The sequence below is a fragment of the Lactuca virosa genome, chromosome 1 (genome assembly GCF_052849685.1).
Source record: "Lactuca virosa cultivar CGN04683 chromosome 1, Lactuca_virosa_CGN04683_v6, whole genome shotgun sequence".
In the NCBI taxonomy this organism is placed as follows: Eukaryota; Viridiplantae; Streptophyta; class Magnoliopsida; order Asterales; family Asteraceae; genus Lactuca; species Lactuca virosa.
This window is the reverse complement of record NC_136426.1, coordinates 295405098-295425427: the sequence shown is the minus strand read 5'-3', so window position 1 is coordinate 295425427 and position 20330 is coordinate 295405098. Positions and strand designations below refer to the sequence as shown.

The window sequence follows — 20330 nt, the reverse complement described above, 5'->3', positions numbered from 1 at the left end:
GACTAACCTTGCACGCACAAATTCTGTATACTATGAAATCAAAAAAGAGGCAAGTACGTTTACTGATACGTGAAGCACAAATTCTGTATACGTGAAGCGCAATATTCAGTACCAGACGACAATAGTGATCGATAAGAATTTGGAGACCCTAAACAATTGAATAAGTTGAAACATTAAAAGAGAACGTGGAGCTACGGATCGTTGGCAGTTAACAACGGAGAAATAGGAATGAGGGATAAGTGGGATATTATTCAATGCAGATAGACGATATCAAGTAGGGTAAAACGTTAAGTTAAAAAATCCTAATCAATTAAAAACGATTAATAAATAAATAAATAAATAAATTACACTAATATCCATAATGGAAGTATCAAAGGGATTGTAGTTGTTAACTTACTACCGAATGATTGAAGTTAGTAAATGATGCGTATATATATTTCCTTAAAAAATTATAGTTTTTTAATAAATCAAATGTAATATATGAAATTTTTGTATTAAAAAAAGGATGAACAAACATTACATGATTATTTATCTGAAATAAAAAAAAAGTGTACCTTTTAAGAAATAAGCCTCTTCATGAACTTATGCATTTATGAATAGGATTATACCTATATCGGAACTTGCAATGCAGTCATTCAATGTTGTTTATACCATGTAATGGTAAATTATAGAAAACTTCTTTGTAAACAACATTCTTTGTCATATTGTTACCACACTTCTCCTTGTTGTCAATATAAAAGTGAAGACCAGCACGAGAGGTTACACGAGACGCTGTCACGTAAAGCTGACCATGTGAAAAAACAGGTTTCACCAAGAAAGCACATACATGATTAAACGTTTGCCCTTGAATTTTGTTGATTGTCATAGCAAAGCAAACTTTGACAGGAAATTGTCTTCTTTTAAATCTAAAAGGCCATGTTGTGTCCGATGAAGTCATATCAATCCTCCCAATTAATACTTTCTCTCCAATATGAGTACCGGTAATAATCACCGCCTCCAAAACCCTCTGACTAATTTGTGTGATGACCAACCGAGTCCCATTGCACAAACCTCTTTGCAAATTTAAGTTACGTAACAAAATGATCGGTGTACCAACCTGTAAGTTTAACTCATGGTTTGGAATTCCTGAGAACCGCAACGTGTTAAGAAATTCTGAAGAATACATAGTTTCCAATTCGGAAAAATTATCAGTACTTCGACAAATCTCATCAGCACTTAACATCTCATGCATGTCACCAGACATCTTAGAAAGCACATGTAAATTGATCATGTCAACATCATCGTTTGTCGGGAAAAGGATGCATCGTTCCTGTCACACCCCAAAACCGGAACGGCGGAAACGTTCTTGGGTGGATGACGTCATGTCAAGTATCACAACATATGCGGTATAGTAATCAAAGTACAACAACCATTGCATTAATAGTAATAGTTTTACATAAGTTACATTTCATAGAGACATTAAAGTAATACAGAAACTAGTATAGATGCAGCTCGGTTCTAGGTTGACTTCGCAAAAGCTCCCGGGTGTACCTGTCTATTGCTGACCTGAGAATACAAGTTATTTTGAAAGCGAGTATCAGCATTTTATAATGTTGGTGAGTTCATAAGTATTTAGTGTCATTTGTGTAAGTAAGCATTTTTATTCAAAATAACTTTATGAAAAGTAGTAGTTTAGAATCCACGGTGTATTAGCGTCCTTTTCCAGAAAATCCCATATTTTCTAAATAAAAGCAGTCTTTTACCAAGACCCGACAGAGTTATGTTTTAAAGAGTAATTTTTCCCGAAATACTATCATTATCAGAAAACAGTATTTACTTTAAGGGAATAATGAGAAAATCACAAGTAAAAATACCAGGGGAAAAATAACATATGCCTCAGCAGGAATACTGCTGATTTAGGGCAAAAGAAATCATAGACTCCAGGAGAATATCGAATGAACGATACGCCTGGCTCAGTCTAACAAAAGGAAGCACAGACTCCAGACAGTATCGAATGAACGACACAGCTAGCAAAGTCTAAAACAAGGAAATACAGTGATAAATCTTGTTACCTTAAGGCCATGAATTATAAGGTAAGCATGGAGATACTCGTAACCATACTGAATGACAGTAGAGAACTTGACGCCCTGCAAGCGTCGGAATGAATATGACATTTGTCACCCCTTGGCTTGGTCGGCCGGGGACTGTAGCTAGCAGTCAGGGTGCGGGAGTGTCAGTCCCGTATAGATCTATACACACAATGCCCGCTCTCCCTACAGGAGACTCTGGTTACCAACTTGACAACGGGGAAATCCGTGTCCAGAGGATGCATCTCGTATTCTAAATTCTAATATAGGTACTGGACTAATGATAGAGACTCACGAATGAACGGACTCCTTTGAAATTCTCGTACTAAAAAGAGTAAATAGAGTCTCCTAACTATTCCTATAATAGTTACTAGTGTCTCTGGTCTATGAACGGTGACTAGAAGGATGCCCTTGCTACCCAAGGGAAATGAACTAGTCAATAGAAACCTTTATGTCTATACATGTATACATAATATATAACTAATGTTTGAATGACCTTCAGACGGATAACCGATACCCACCAGACCACATCCCAACGAGGAAAAGGAAATAGGGCGAACTAGCCTTCCTAAGTCTTTCAAACATTATTTATATAACTATACAAATACAGGCATGCATTTAACGAAAGATCTATGAATGATGAATGGAAGAATGCCCTTGCTACCCAAGGGAAGTGAACTGTTCGATGGAAACCTTTATGTTTATACATGTATACATGATATACAACTAATGTTTAAACGACCTTCGGACGGATACAGGTACCCACCAGACCACATCCCAACGAGGAAAAGGAAATAGGGCGTACTAGCCTTCCTAAGTCTTTTAAACATTATTTATATAACTATACAAATATAAGCATGTATTTTAACGAAATAGAAACATAGAAGAAAACTCTGAAAAATACTTTGGAAAAACTTTACACATAAGAAACTTACGACTTGATGTCAGTTTGTAAAAAACAAGTTTTGAAAATCTTTGGAATCCTTTGAAAAACCTTTCATACTTTATCAAGAGTTAAAAAACACATAATTTGGAAACCTTTAAGCTAGATAAACAGTTTAATATGAAAAATCTATTTTGCTATACATGTATTAATCACTTGAGATATATCTAATAACTGTACAGTTCAACTTGTATTCCCCCCTATAAAAGCAGTAAAATCATTTAAAAAGGTCAATTCATGGGTATGAACTCACCTGTTGTAAGTGGATCGGATGGAGGTGTCGGTTGGGTGCTCGGTGTCAAGTAAAGACTTGAACACGCTTATCGACCTATTAACATATGATAACATATGTTTACATACAATTAGTAATTATAATACCAATTAAACACGTATAAGCATCCTAGTGTGCGGAAAACACTTTGGTCAAGTGCTAGGAGGCTATAGGGTTGAAATAAGGGGGTGTATGGCCTAGTTAGGGAGTTTACTCTTCAAGAGTAAACTCTTTATGGAGTTTTCGGCCATAAGACCATATCCCCATGAGTTTACGGCCATAAACTCATGGGTGGTGTGCTCTTGGATGCTAAAAGGTCTTATATCACTTGTAGAATTAGGCTAGGTTCAAATCTAGGGCATAGGAAAGGGTTAAGGCTCCAAATGGACCACTTAAGGGAGTTCACGGCTGTAAACCTAGAGTTTACGGCCGTAAACTCTCACTTGGTCATTTCCTTCATGAATTAAGGTCTTAAATGATAGAGTATAAAGTTCTATGCATTTTTCCAAGTCAAATGGGGAAGTTAGGGCATCATTTGGCCTCATTTTGGGAGTTTACGGCCCATGGACCAATCCTTGGGGGGGTTTACGGCCGTAAACTCCTAGGTCCTTGGTTTCTTTGATGTTTAAAGCCCCTACTTCATTTGTGGTTGGTTCTAGACATTTACCCAAGCCTTAGGAGGTGTTTAAGGGCAATTTTAACACCTTAAAAGGTGTTCACGGCTCATGAAGAGGGGTTTACGGTCCAAGAGTGTTCTTGGGCCGTAAACTCATGTTTACTCCTCAAAATGCAAGGTTTTGGTGTTCTAAGCTCGTATGTGTAAGTCCACAAGTCATATCTAAGCCCTAGGAGTGATTTAGAAGGGTTTTGGGGCTTCAAAAACCCCGTTAGAGGGAATTTCGTCGCGAAATTAGGGTTTAGGCAAGGAAGTAGGCATGAACAGTCGGGTAGAGGGATAAGGGTACTTCCTATTCGGTTGGTCCTCGCACTCCCAAGTGAACTCTGGCCTTCGCTTGGCGTTCTAACAAACCTTCACTTACGGGTTGCAGACTCCGTTTCGTTCAGTTAGCGATTTTTACAGGTTCGCCTACGAAGTTAGGGTTCCCAATGATTTCTATCAAGATGTGTGGAATACAGAGAGTGACGTCGGGCAAACACTTATCAAGTCTAAGAAGTGGATTGACTTGGGGTGAAACTTATGGAATTTCCGAAAGTAGTCGTGGTCTGACGAGGGTTGGACCAATTAAATAATCTCGAATGGTCCTAAGCTCTCAGAAAGGTAGAGCTTTTCAGTACTTAGAACATAGTGTACTTCTATGGCGAGATCATCACTGGCGTGATTGCCATTTTTGAAGTTCTAAAAGTTCTCTCTTACTGAGGGTGTAGTCCTTCAGGTTGGTTCTTAGAAGGTTCAAGTTATCCTCGGATTCGTGTTTCCTGCTGATTGGCCCTCAGAGGTTTTTCTGGTTCATCGGATGAATTGGGTGTCTACGGGTATCTGTTTGCTGCAGGGGAGTCTATCTTAGCCTCGTGCAAAATGAATCTGCACTTCTGATCCTTGAGGTGTTTCTAACGGAAACTCTCAGGATTGATGAGATAGGGTTTTACCAGACGGTTGTTTAGAAAGTGTTTAACCTTTTCATCATCGTCTAGTTGACGCTTTCACGTTATGATTCTTATCGGGAAAGAATCATGCTCTTACTTGCTTTGCTGTTTCATGAATAACAAGCTCTGCTCAGGGCTAACTCAACCCTTAGAGATTTTCTTAAGTGTTGGACTATCTCGGGAGGTGGTTCTACTATTTCTATGTGAGATAGTATTCTTGGAACAACTAGTAGTCCAATGAATCTCTAAGACATGCCCTATTCTCCATGGTGTCGGTGTATTCCAGTTCCAAAAAGCGCGTTTTCTTGTATAACCCATCGACTAACACCTAGACTGGTGTCTAGTCTATAATCTATTCGGGATCTGAGTTACGAGGCTTAACGCAACTTACTTTTGGACTTTAATCAAGTGTTCTTGGCTGCGGAGGTTATCCTGTGGTTCTTGGCATTCTAGTATCCACTTCGGAGAATACAGTCTATCGTCTACAGGGCGACGGCGACTCCTTTCACGTGGGGAGGCGGAGTGTCCTAAGCACTATTTGTCATTAACGGGGTGGACGAAGTGCCTGAGTAGTGCGAGCGTCTTTTGCAACTACTCTCCCGAAAGTTCTGAGTTTTCTCGATCTAGGTCAAATCTAGAGAGTATAGGGTTCCGTCACTCGGAACTTCTAATTTCCTCATCCATTCTTCTCAGCATTTTGCTTATCACAGCTTCCAAGTTTCCGGGATATTTGCTGAGACGCTTAATTCGTGGGATTAAGTGTGAATGGATGGTCGTAGTCAATGTCCTTGACTCTTACGACTCAGACTTCTTTATCAACCGAGGGTGTTAGCTACTATATTGGTTTAACCGGGATGACCACAAATTTCGGATTTGTGGTCATTTTAGTAGCTCTACCCATAGTGGTTCTCTCGGCTCTAGTTCCCATTCTATGGGATAGGATGAAGGGTTTTACTATGAGGTTCGTGGTAGAGCTCACACTTGGCTTAACCACTAATACTTGGTGTATGCAAGCCGTATATCATTGAGGTCGGCAGGATGTTCAGTTGTGCGACTCCACCCCAGACCCACAACCAAACGAGGAACAGGGAGTAGGGAGGAAGCACACATCTTAAATCTTTTTGATCTCAATTATATACCACTCTTATGCATATACTCAGTTAATAGTAGTCAATCCCATGGGTTCTTTCCTCTTGATTAACGAACCTGATTGCGAGGTGCTAAGGGTCCTTCTGGGGGATCTACGGAGTGGTTTTCGGGTGGTTATCGTCTTTTGGAATGCCTGCAGTGTCTTTCGCTTCGGGTTCTATTTGTCTAAGGAAAGGTTGGTTGACAGCGCGCAATACCCTACTCAGGGGCATTTCGGAAGGTTTTAGATGAGAGCGAGGCGACTGGCGGATCGCATTAGATTTTATTATTAAGTTCGGAAGAACTTTTATTTGCCGAAATGGCTACGGTGAAAGTTCTTTTTACACAGCACTAGGAATTTACACATGGTTGCACTAAGTCGAACCATGATTGATAGAGGCGTCGAAGTTGGCATACATCGACATGATATAGAATAAGAGTCGATAGGGCCATGTGCTGAACGGGCACACAAGTTCTTGGTGTCTCGGATTTCGTCCCGTGTATCACTGTCGCGGATACTTGGACTGATAGAGTCGACGTGAAAACTATAGAGGGTCCTGAGGTTTCAGAATAATGTACTTTTTCATGAATGGATTCTCACGAGGTCTCTCTATAATCGCTTAGCATATACTAGTCATGTATAATTAAGGTAGGAAGGACTGTTGACTGAGCGACTTCGCCCTAAATCCACAACCAAACGAGGAACAGGAAATGAGGCAGCATCACTCAGTCGAGGTCTATCCATCTTAATTATACATGGCTTTAACATATATACCGAGCCATTATAGCTTTACCTGATGACATTTGAATTTTAACAACAGTGCTGCAACTTTCGCCTTAACGGAAGAGTAATTACATTTAGAATTAGTCTTTTAATGTTTTCGGTTAGTGTTTTCGGTTAGTTATCTGAGATTGAGAGACGTACCAAAATTTTACCGGGTTCATTGATGCTTCTCCTAGGTATTAGGGTTAGACTCCTCTTGTGCCTTTGTCGCTTCCTTCAGTTGGGCAGTCCCTCTTGAAGTGCCCAATTTCACCACATAGATGGCAAACTGGACTGGACCCCACATTGGTGGTTGATGTAATGAACTCAACCGGGGCTCTGCAGGTACGAGAGGTATGCCCCTTCCTGTTGCACCTAGTACAAAAGAGTTCCCGGCATATACCATGATGATGGTAGCTGCATTTGCTGCAACGGGGAAGGTTTCCTCGGTATGGTCTTCCAGGTGTCGGGATGGAAGGGTTGGCGGGGGTATTGACTGTCTCAGCTCGTTGCCCTTCGGAAGGTCCTTGAGCCGAGGTACTTCCCTCCTCGTTCTTGAACTTTCTCTTCAGTGGAGTTGATTCAGGTTCTTGGGTGGCTGGGTACGCAGGTCTTGGTTGCTGCTGTCTATTACTTAGATCGGGAATCCCGATAGGGCTCTTGCTAACATTTACGTTGTTAGCATTCAGTTGAGTCATGACAGCTGCTACGGCTGCCGAGACTGCAGCTTGGAATGTAGCTTCATCGAATAGGAGAGTCGGTTTCTTGCCAGCAGATTGGTTGTGTTTCCTCGGAGGCATGGTTTTCCTACACGGAAAGGAACACAAGCTGATGAGAGACGATGGTCAACCCTGGACGTATCTATCTTTACTATAATAGGCATAAATCTTTCTCGTGCCTTGGATATTGGTTATCTGAGTGTCGACCTACATCCCTATGATGTAGTCCGGGTATTCAAGGTAGGAGTAAGAGTATCGGAAAGTCATAAGATGGGAGTCGTTCCTACTAAGTTACCTTTATGTTGGAAAGGTTCACTCTCCGTCTTGGAAAGATCTGAGGACAGTTCGGAACGAAGATTGCAGAAAGAAAGGCTCATAAGGACTTATGGCTAAACACTCTCAATCGAGGTGTTGGAATCCGCTCTAATCGTATTACTTGCAACGGGAAAAGACGATTTACCTAACACATAGCGTGAGTAGTGTAATCACTAACTCACTAAATCGTATTATTTTATGGGTGTATTAGTGCGACGATAACGAGGAAAGACACTTCTCGGGTTCCATGTATTGGTTCCCTCTGTCTAACTCTTATCCTTGACTGGGACCGGCGTTGGTTCTCTTCGGGTAGTTACCTAGGGTTCTCCTCTCTTCTAGACATACTGAATCTCTACTCCGTCCTACTTCCGATTCTGACTCTGAGTGTCATCGCTGCATGGTGGATGACTGGAAATCTCAGAAGTTCAGGCGGATTTACCACCGGTGTCCCTAAAAGGTATAGGCACTTGGTGGTCTCAATAGTCTCGTCCTAGTTCATTTATTTCCGAACTGAAAATCTTCTCAATGAACTTCTTCTGGGTCTGAATCAACTCCTCTGTCGAATACTGAAGTGGATAAGGTTTTCTATAGGGTTCGTGCGAGAATGGAAATGTCTAAAGAATCCTAAGAGATTATTAAAACATTTCACTGGGTGATCCATATCGAGTCCTGCTACAATTACATAGGGTACACAAATTATATATAGCTTAGATCCGATAGACCTTCGAATATGTGGTACTACTCTATATCCACATCCCAACGAGGAAAAGGAAGTAGAGAGAAACCAAACATTCTTAGTCTATGGGATCCTTATTATATATAACCTTGGGAGTATACCCTCTGTAATCGTAGGTATATCAATAAGGATCTTTTTAGTTTTTCACACAAGGTTAGCTATGGATCCTAAAATACCCCTATGGTATTTTAATTACTTGTTTGATTCTTAAATTCTGAATATGACTCTGGGATTAATGTGAGTCTTTTAGTATTCCAAAATACTCCCATAGTATTTTAAACTTTATGTTTGGCTCTAGCATTCCTAGTTGGTAAGTTTCAGACCTGTTGCAACACTACCATCACTCCCACGCACACGTTCATCGCATCTCGAATAAATGTAGTTGATCAGGTTACATTTATTCCAGCTTACGATTACATAACTGCCCAGGTTTGTCGGTAATGGTCAACATCCAAAGACTTTTATTTTGTTCTTCTTGTGATACTTTGTTCGGGTATTTAGATTCTGGATGTTCTTATACTTTGGTAAAATATGGTTATATCGTAAAGTATAATTCTTGGTCAGAGTGTTTTATCCCAATGTATTTATAGGCTGTATATCTTTTATGAATTGATATACTGAGCTCACTATAAACAATGCTCTGATACCAATCTGTCACACCCCAAAACCGGAACGGCGGAAACGTTCTGGGGTGGATGACGTCATGTCAAGTATCACAACATATGCGGTATAGTAATCAAAGTACAACAACCATTGCATTAATAGTAATAGTTTTACATAAGTTACATTTCATAGAGACATTAAAGTAATACAGAAACTAGTATAGATGCAGCTCGGTTCTAGGCTGACTTCGCAAAAGCTCCCGGGTGTACCTGTCTATTGCTGACCTGAGAATACAAGTTATTTTGAAAGCGAGTATCAACATTTTATAATGATGGTGAGTTCATAAGTATTTAGTTTCATTTGTGTAAGTAAGCATTTTTATTCAAAATAACTTTATGAAAAGTAGTAGTTTAGAATCTACGGTGTATTAGCGTCCTTTTCCAGAAAATCCCATATTTTCTAAATAAAAGCAGTCTTCTACCAAGACCCGACAGAGTTATGTTTTAAAGAGTAATTTTTCCCGAAATACTATCATTATCAGAAAACAGTATTTACTTTAAGGGAATAATGAGAAAATCACAAGTAAAAATACCAGGGGAAAAATAACATATGCCTCAGCAGTAATACTGCTGATTTAGGGCAAAAGAAATCATAGACTCCAGGAGAATATCGAATGAATGATACGCCTGGCTCAGTCTAACAAAAGGAAGCACAGACTCCAGACAGTATCGAATGAACGACACAGCTAGCAAAGTCTAAAACAAGGAAATACAGTGATAAATCTTGTTACCTTAAGGCCATGAATTATAAGGTAAGCATGGAGATACTCGTAACCATACTGAATGACAGTAGAGAACTTGACGCCCTGCAAGCGTCAGAATGAATATGACATTTGTCACCCCTTGGCTTGGTCGGCCGGGGACTGTAGCTAGCAGTCAGGGTGCGGGAGTGTCAGTCCCGTATAGATCTATACACACAATGCCCGCTCTCCCTACAGGAGACTCTGGTTACCAACTTGACAACGGGGAAATCCGTGTCCAGAGGATGCATCTCGTATTCTAAATTCTAATATAGGTACTGGACTAATGATAAAGACTCACGAATGAACGGACTCCTTTGAAATTCTCGTACTAAAAAGAGTAAATAGAGGCTCCTAACTATTCCTATAATAGTTACTAGTGTCTCTGGTCTATGAACGGTGACTAGAAGGATGCCCTTGCTACCCAAGGGAAATGAACTAGTCAATAGAAACCTTTATGTCTATACATGTATACATAATATATAACTAATGTTTGAATGACCTTCAGACGGATAACCGATACCCACCAGACCACATCCCAACGAGGAAAAGGAAATAGGGCGAACTAGCCTTCCTAAGTCTTTCAAACATTATTTATATAACTATACAAATACAGGCATGCATTTAACGAAAGATCTATGAATGATGAATGGAAGAATGCCCTTGCTACCCAAGGGAAGTGAACTGTTCGATGGAAACCTTTATGTTTATACATGTATACATGATATACAACTAATGTTTAAACGACCTTCGGACGGATACAGGTACCCACCAGACCACATCCCAACGAGGAAAAGGAAATAGGGCGTACTAGCCTTCCTAAGTCTTTTAAACATTATTTATATAACTATACAAATATAAGCATGTATTTTAACGAAATAGAAACATAGAAGAAAACTCTGAAAAATACTTTGGAAAAACTTTACACATAAGAAACTTACGACTTGATGTCAGTTTGTAAAAAACAAGTTTTGAAAATCTTTGGAATCCTTTGAAAAACCTTTCATACTTTATCAAGAGTTGAAAAAAAAACATAATTTGGAAACCTTTAAGCTAGATAAACAGTTTAATATGAAAAATCTATTTTGCTATACAGTTATTAATCACTTGAGATATATCTAATAACTGTACAGTTCAACTTGTATTCCCCCCTATAAAAGCAGTAAAATCATTTAAAAAGGTCAATTCAGGGGTATGAACTCACCTGTTGTAAGTGGATCGGATGGAGGTGTCAGTTGGGTGCTCGGTGTCAAGTAAAGACTTGAACACGCTTATCGACCTATTAACATATGATAACATATGTTTACATACAATTAGTAATTATAATACCAATTAAACACGTATAAGCATCCTAGTGTGCGGAAAACACTTTGGTCAAGTGCTAGGAGGCTATAGGGTTGAAATAAGGGGGTGTATGGCCTAGTTAGGGAGTTTACTCTTCAAGAGTAAACTCTTTATGGAGTTTTCGGCCATAAGACCATATCCCCATGAGTTTACGGCCGTAAACTCATGAGTGGTGTGCTCTTGGATGCTAAAAGGTCTTATATCACTTGTAGAATTAGGCTAGGTTCAAATATAGGGTATAGGAAAGGGTTAAGGCTCCAAATGGACCACTTAAGGGAGTTCACGGCTGTAAACCTAGAGTTTACGGCCGTAAACTCTCACTTGGTCATTTCCTTCATGAATTAAGGTCTTAAATGATATAGTATAAAGTTCTATGCATTTTTCCAAGTCAAATGGGGAAGTTAAGGCATCATTTGGCCTCATTTTGGGAGTTTACGGCCCATGGACCAATCCTTGGGGGGTTTACGGCCATAAACTCCTAGGTCCTTGGTTTCTTTGATGTTTAAAGCCCCTACTTCATTTGTGGTTGGTTCTAGACATTTACCCAAGCCTTAGGAGGTGTTTAAGGGCAATTTTAACACCTTAAAAGGTGTTCACGGCTCATGAAGAGGGGTTTACGGTCCAAGAGTGTTCTTGGGCCGTAAACTCATGTTTACTCCTCAAAATGCAAGGTTTTGGTGTTCTAAGCTCGTATGTGTAAGTCCACAAGTCATATCTAAGCCCTAGGAGTGATTTAGAAGGGTTTTGGGGCTTCAAAAACCCCACTTATGGGTGTTTACGGTCCAAGAGTGTTCTTGGGCCGTAAACACATGATTTGGCCCCTATTGGATGTCTTAAACACGAATTTTCATGTTAAATAAGCTACACAACAAGTTAGGATAGATTACCTACGATTTTGGAGCTCGAAATGGGCGTTTTTGGATTGAAAGCAACTTCTAGAGAGAGAGTAGAGAGAGAGTGAAAAGGGTGTAAATGAGGTTAACTTACCCTTATATAGGGGTTTGAGTTTGTGGCTCGGTGGAAATCTACCCGATACTAACATTAAACGGGGCTTTTGGTCGCACCCGATTAAATGGTCACAATTTGACTTGGGTTGAAACTAAAAATTTTCAAGGGAATATTGAGGGTGTTTCTAATTTGTTCCAACCCTTATGAAGTCATAATAAAAGTCCCAATTTAATTAACCTATTCCAAAAAGGTTAACGGACAGTTTAATAAAGCGAGGCTTATTAACGGAAAAAGAGGTCAAAATGACGGAATAAATTTCGGGTTGTCACAGTTCCTTTATGTAAGACATGTCATTAAGTCTACTCAAAATATCTGGGAATACAATGGATGTAACAGCATCAATAGGATTATCAGCAACAGGAATAAGAAGATCATCAGGTATAGTGATCCATGTACCATCGTCTTCACCTTCAAGTGTACATGTAAGAAGCCGACCAACACCCATTTCAAGAATCCATTTACTAAATTCACGCATTTTTATAAGTTCATCGCCAGTAATGTTTTGATCAGACAAACGCATGTTCGTTGTCAAAACAAAAAATCAACATGAATTCCATAGACCTTCTGATTTGTTTATACAAGAGGACACAACATCAGAACGGGATCCATGTTGAATAACAGGCAAAATTTGACGAAAATCACCCCCAAGAACTACCACTTTCCCTCCGAAAACTTTGTTTTCAGATCCAGCAACATAATAACGACATACATCACGAAATGCACGATCAACAGCTTCAAATGAATAACGATGTTGTAGTGGAGCTTCGTCCCAAATAATCAGCTCAGCAATATTAATCAACTCTGCGAGATCTGAGCCAACATCGATACCACAAGTTGAGTCTTTATCAACATCAATAGGAATATTAAACCTGGAATGCGCTGTACGACCACCAAGTAATAACAAAGATGCAATGTCAGACGAAGCGACTGATAAAACAATCTTTCCAGCGATCGAATAGAAGCAATAATTGTTCTCCACAAATATGTTTTGCCTGTCCCTCCAGAACCAGAGACAAAATAAAAGCCACCTGTCTTTTCATTGACAGCATTAATTATAATAGTATAAACTTCTTTCTGTTGCACATTTAAACCACTGTAAAGCTCATTGAAAATCCTTATTTCTTCTTTGACGTTGTATGTACGCTCAGCAACAATTAACCTATTCGAACCTATACTTAACAAACTATGGTTTAACTGAGGTAGACTGGGGAAATCAACCAATGAACGACAATTCCCATATAAAATATCATCGATATAAAGCAAAGTGTAGTTTACCAACTCATCATGCGATAACATTAGATCTTCATTATCAAGCAATCTACGTTGATTATAAGCAACATCTTCTGATAAAAACGGGAAAGAATCCCAAAAAAACTTTTCTTGATCAGCAACATCACAAAATAACAAAATAGTTACAAATAGTTCTCGAAGTTGCTTTCCTGACTGCCATTGGGAAGCCTCTCGGATTGACTCAACCCATACACCATCATCTCCTAGTAACCTCAACGCTTTGCAAGCAGACATATAGGTCGGATGCTCACCATCAACAGTGCGAATATCTTTAAAACTGCAGGGTCCACGTACAACATTTAGTAGCATACGAAGATAATACCTTTCTCCTTCATTTGGATTTACAAAATATAACCGACCAATAACCAAACCATTTTTACGTGGCCTCCATTCCTTAACATCCCCTTTTTCATGCCATGTAAACTTCGTCGGGAAGTCTGAATAAGTTAACAATCGGGCTTCTTCGTATAATTGATTTTCTCTCATCCATTCAGTAAACTTAGACACCGCAGATACCCTCCTATCCAAAACTTCTGCAATATCATCATCTTCTCTATAGTAAACTCTTTGACAATCCTCTTCTGAAATGGTAGTCTTTCTACTGCAACCGAGCGATATTGCATCTCAAATCCCAACAATTTCCAACATGCTTCTGATATAGAAATGTAACGATAATTAATATATTCTTCAATCTCATTCTCATTGTGCAACATCGATATAAAAGATCGTGTTCTGTCTGGACCTTCCAAAACAACAGTGGCACGATCATGGCCTTTATTAATGTAACTAAAAAGATACTTAATCAGATTGCCTTGGTTGCAATACTCAACATTTATATGACAACCATATTTGACAAGCAAATCGACATTATGAGGAACAACGTATCGGTTATCAAGCATGATATCCTCATTACCAACTTTAACTTTCAAACCATCGTTAGACCTCTTATAACAGGGCCAACCATCACGCCTAATGAAAGTTTCATCGCAATATTCCTTAGGGTACCCTTTAGAAAAACTTCCATTGTGCATACATGGACTTAAAGTGTTAAGTTGGCCACATGGACCATGCATCATGTGACTACGAACAGCTTCAAAAGCAACTGGGTCATTTTCCTGAGAAGGCAACTCTGCCGATACAAATTGATCAATCTTTTGGGATGTGGTTATTTTATCTGGCGGATGAAGAAACACAAGACAATGACAATGTGGCAACCCACGTGTTTGGAACTCAATTGTGTAAATAACTGAAAACACATATAATTAAAATTATACAGCTAAAGAACATACATTAAAATTAAAGACGAAAACAAATATATTAACAAAACATACCGGCTTTTGTACGACCAAAATGATTTTTTTTCCTTATGTCATTCATCAGCTCATCAAGCTTAATCTTGAACATACGCGCAACAATGTCAGGTCGATCGGTACTTGGTTGACCAGGTACCATTTGTTGAATATGACGTCCAATTTCTGGCCATTTAGGGTTGCACGTCATCGTAACAAATAGATCCGGAGTTCCAGCCCAACGGCATATGGCCATTGCATCCTGATATTGTTGTATCTTATGCCTCGGTCCACCATTGAATGATGATGGTAGTATAACTCGACGACCCACATATGAAGCACTTGTTTCGCCTCTACATAAACTATCAGTCAAACCATGATACAGCTCGGAACGAATAGTCTTTTGGTTTCTCTTATACCATTCTAAATCATGTTCAAGCACTGCAGCGTAAGCATCAACTATGAATGTATGAAACAAACGACCGACTTTATGTAGAGTTTTACCTTCAGTTAACCGAAAATGCAAACGAAAACAATAATATTCCCTCAAGGTAACATTCTTTCTTTTGTGCGATGTAGAATTACTCGATAAAGGGATATTTAAATGGAACCCATCTTCTCCATATGGGAAAAGTAACGGATACTGCAACGCCATAAAAGATGGATGCAGTTCACTTATCCTTCGCACAGTACCATCACCACGATCCTCAATAAGTACATCACGAGACTGTATAGGACTACCATCACCTGGAATCAGTGCAGCTACTTCAGATACAGTTTGTAGATTATACTGTCTCCTCTCTTTGGTTCGGTTACCAATCAATCGAATCTTAACCGACCGTGTTGATGAGTCATGGAACCTATCTTTAGCCATACGAAATGCTTTAACCAATGATTTATTCTCATCTAGCATAGACAGAATTTCTTGAACCAACAGTCGAAGCATAGTTACATCTGATCTTGTAGGAACACAATTGTGTAACGCATAAAATCGATTATCGATTTCATTTTCAGTATCATAAATGTACAACTGCGCAAACCTAGGACGTCCATCCTCGTGTGTAGGTAACAAAGTACCGATTCTATGGTGATTATGACCATTCAAATGAAATGTATACGGACCTCTACCATCATTACGACTCGTATGTATCTTTCCTCCGGTTGACGTGAACGCAAACATACGATTTAAAAGCTTAATATGTTTTCTAAAAACTTTTGAACGTCGATCACCGTTGTAATCCAGTAAGTTACACAACAATTGAGGAGGTTGCATGAGCAAAGGCAATTTAATCTTCCCTTCACTACAACATATGGAGAATTTTGGAATGGATGGCGAATACGTTTTAATGGTCCGCTCCTCATACCATAATATAGCTTCACAGTGTATATATGTGCGAGTTGCATCGCCACAATCCCAATACGACAACATACGACTTAAAGAACATGAATTTAAAGGAATTAAATATAAGAAAATGACATGCTATTACAAACTTGGAAAAGTGATTAATATATATTCAAGGATTACGTTGAGATTGTATAATTTGTGATTCATTAGAAGACGAACTTCTTGCGTTATCCACAGTTGGTATGGACGAATGTACAATAGAGAAATTTGTTGTAATCCGATCATTCGACTTAGCTGTTATAGTCGAATGTAATGAATTCCCACCAATATCAAAAGTTGTATGTGAATAAATTATCCTATGAGGTGCTGGCCGATCGGAAGTGCGCATCTCTTCGTTGTTGAGAGGAGAGCCTAACAAATATAAATATAAATAAATATATATATATATATATATATATATATATATATATATATATATATATATAAAATATAATATAATATAATATAAATGATACATATCCTTGAACAATGTAAGTAAGAGACACAACAACAAAGAAATGAGACACACCAGAAGAGGGTCTACCACGATGATGACATGTGGAGCTAATATTGTCAATGCTAAAAGTTGGAGGTCGTCCTCTTACCCGAGGACGACCTCCCCGACTTGGTCTCCTGACTGCTGGGGCATCAAAGGTATTAGAAGGTAAAACAGTATAAGTTCTACCATTATGCAGACTATAAGTTCGTACCACCGAATGTACAACTGAGTTATTACTTGTACTTGGAGCATTCAAGTTAGTCATTATAGTCGAATGAACTGGATTCCCATCAATACCAATAGTTGTACTTGAAGAAATTATTATGAGGTGATGGCCGATTGGAAGCGCGCGTCACGTCGATGTTGACAGTATAGGCTAATAAAATTTTATATAATTTAAATGATACATATAGTTGCTCAATGTAAGTAACTTACTTACAAAAATAAGTATACAAACCTGATGAGAATGCCATGTTAGGTACCGAATTTGAAGTAATAATATTCTCACTGACATGTATACTTCCATGTTGTGAATACCGATGAGCATTGTCACCAACAAAGTAAGGAGACACAACAAAAGATGGTCTCCCACGACGACACCTTGGGGAAGTAATATCGCCAATGCTACAATCTGGAGGTCGTCCTCTTACCCTAGGACGACCTCCACGGCGTCGTCTCGTGACTTGTTTGTCTTCAATATTATCAGAAGGTAAAGCGGTAGAAACATCGGTTGTTAATGGAAAATCAATGTCACTTGAATGAACAGACGTATTACCTAGACTATCCATTACAATATATCTGTTTCGATAACATATTATACATCATTAGATCCATAAAGAAAGCATTTTATACACTACTTAAAAGACAAATAACATATTGTTATGCTTTAATATAAACAATTATCAATTAAAATCTATTCTTTGCATAATTGACTTTATTTATTGTTTTTATGTTATAACATACATATGAAAATGGATTGTTATTTTTAGAAAATGTTAACTACTTCAACTATAACCTAATAGCAATTTTTTTGGTTTCTCTATATCATTATAAGACAAACATAAATTAAACAATTTTGAAAATAAAACAGTACTGTAGACATATAAAGGTTTAAAAAAAATATAATAAAAATAACCTAATAGCTAATCAAAGTAAAATTCTACTTTACTAATATACTAAATCTAAAACTTGTGTGCTTCAGACATATCTGGTTTAAATGCAAGTTGCATAAATTTTGTTGATACCAAAAGACACACTGCAAAAAAACAGTAATATATATTACAGATAAAACACTCTCATTTAATATTTTGAAACACAATATATTGTATAATAATAAGGAAAATATGATTCATAACATAGTTGACGGTAAGCGAACCAACTTGACCCGAGACAAAAAAATAATATATTTTCTTGATATTGCACGATACGTTGGAACAATAAGCGAAGCACTTGTGTCATATAGATTGATTTGAATTCTATGTCCCCTACAAATAATTTATACTTTTTAATAAAACATATTATTTTCCTATCATTTTACTTACAAAATACTTATGAAAAAATTTAATAAAAATATTTATCTTACAATTAATCTTCCAAAAGTATTATAAACTCATCTTTGAATTTAATCTGTTTGCCTTTGACAATCTTTCCAACAAAATCTACATAAAATGAAAACATAAAGTAATAACATATTGATATATATTTAATATATGTAATTGTTAATGTGATCACAAAATAAGTATGGTTTTATATTTACCAATTATAAGGTTTCGAATAGCACTGTCATGCACAACTATTTTAATACGAAACACTAATGGATATAAAGGAAATACATTGTCAACATCCACCTCTATCGGAGTGAGTTGTGTCTTCTCATTGATAATAATCTTTAAATCACCATAAATGAAACAGTAATTTTAATATCTAGCGTATTCATGGAAGTGAAATTTTTCTACTTGAAATCACGATAACAATAAAAGACATCACATCAAATGATCACCATATAAATAAAATAATTCTTCTGGGACAAAACCTGCCATTTTTTTCTCTAAAAATATTTATGTATACATTTATGTATACATTTATAACTACAATTGTAAAAATAATTTTATAATAAATTTAGATTTCCTTTATTACGTTTATAATGTATTAGTTGATATGATTAACAGCTTTCATATTAATTTGGCAAACCCCAATGCAATACTTATTAAATTTCATATCAGTATGATACTAAATTAAAAAAAACAAAAAAAAAAAACTAAACCATAAAATCTATTAAACATGTTAATACTATTGACTAAGAAAGAAAAGTTAAGATGATGTATTGTTTCAAAGAAGTACATACCAAAAGAGAATTTGTTTGTGTTCACAGATATCATAAAGCAATAGATAACCTGTATAACAAAACATCTTACATAAAAATAAATTATAACATAAACACATCTACAATTTTACTCAAGACCAAACAAAATGTTTCAAAATAATACAATATTGTTTTCTGTATCACGTTGTATTTACCGACAAACAAAAAAACCAACAAACATACTAAATAAAGTTGAAAACGCAATAAAATATTTAAATGGGTAAACGATCCAACTTATCTAATTTCACCAAAATCAAATAAATTTTATGGTATATCACACTTAACAACATATAAACAAACATTAAAAATAAGAAACTAATACATAATATGAACTTGAAACCTTGTATCACCCTTAGATGTGTTCCAATTTTAGAAAGCCCGAGTAATTGAACCACAATGAAGAAACGTACGGAGAGTTGGAGACACAGAAGGTTTCGATGTCATAAAATGGACACAGTTCATTAAAATCATTTAAATAGTATGAATCATTCTGCAAAGCAAAATCGGGTGTAATGGGTTATATAAGAAACGGTTATACCCACTAACCCTCAACTTTAATAATATGGTTCCTACACTCCAATAACCTTGACAGTGATAATTAGTGCATTCAACCGTTTTTTTAATTGATTTAACTAACCTTTAATTTAACAAATAATAGATAAAAACAGCAAGAAAAAACCAACACGTATCATTTCACTTTTACTCATTAAATATATTACATCTCAAACCTTTCTACCTGTTTAACCGAATTACAAAGTAAATTTTTGGTTAAATAACTTTTTTTTATTATCTGTGTTTTTTCAACAAAAATTGAAAACCACATATAAGGTAAAACACTAAAACTGCAATTAGGGGTAAAACGGTCCCAAAAAAATTAGGCAGATGGAGTAAAATGGTACATAATGTTTAAAACAAAAAAGGTATCATTTATATTTGTAAAAAAATATTACATGTATTTTGATTTCAAGATTTCTAACTGCATTCACCTAATGATGAAATATTGAAAATTACATATATAAAACGATTGTAAATCTACAAGAAACATTGAATAACAGTTAACTCACATCTATATTGTAAAAAAAAATTAAAAGATTTAACTATTTAAGCAATGTACTTTCAAATATAGTATCATATATTTAAAAAATTTATGCTATTTTTTTTATTCATATTTTATTTGCCATCCCATAAGCATTTCAATACAAATCG

General features: G+C 37.0%; 2 protein-coding genes across 2 annotated transcripts; both read right to left on the bottom strand.

Moving 5' to 3' along the window:
* Positions 1-631: 631 nt before the first annotated feature.
* LOC145130589 (uncharacterized) lies at positions 632-1243 on the bottom strand. The gene has a single exon (XM_079065365.1). The coding sequence runs from the start codon at positions 1241-1243 to the stop codon at positions 632-634; it is 612 nt and encodes a 203-aa protein (XP_078921491.1).
* Positions 1244-12841: 11598 nt separating this feature from the next.
* Positions 12842-14076, bottom strand: LOC145130585 (uncharacterized). The gene is made up of 2 exons (XM_079065360.1): positions 13293-14076; positions 12842-13227 (listed from the first exon to the last, which is right to left on the bottom strand). Exons 1-2 carry the CDS (start codon positions 14074-14076, stop codon positions 12842-12844), a joined length of 1170 nt encoding a protein of 389 aa, XP_078921486.1.
* Positions 14077-20330: the final 6254 nt, after the last annotated feature.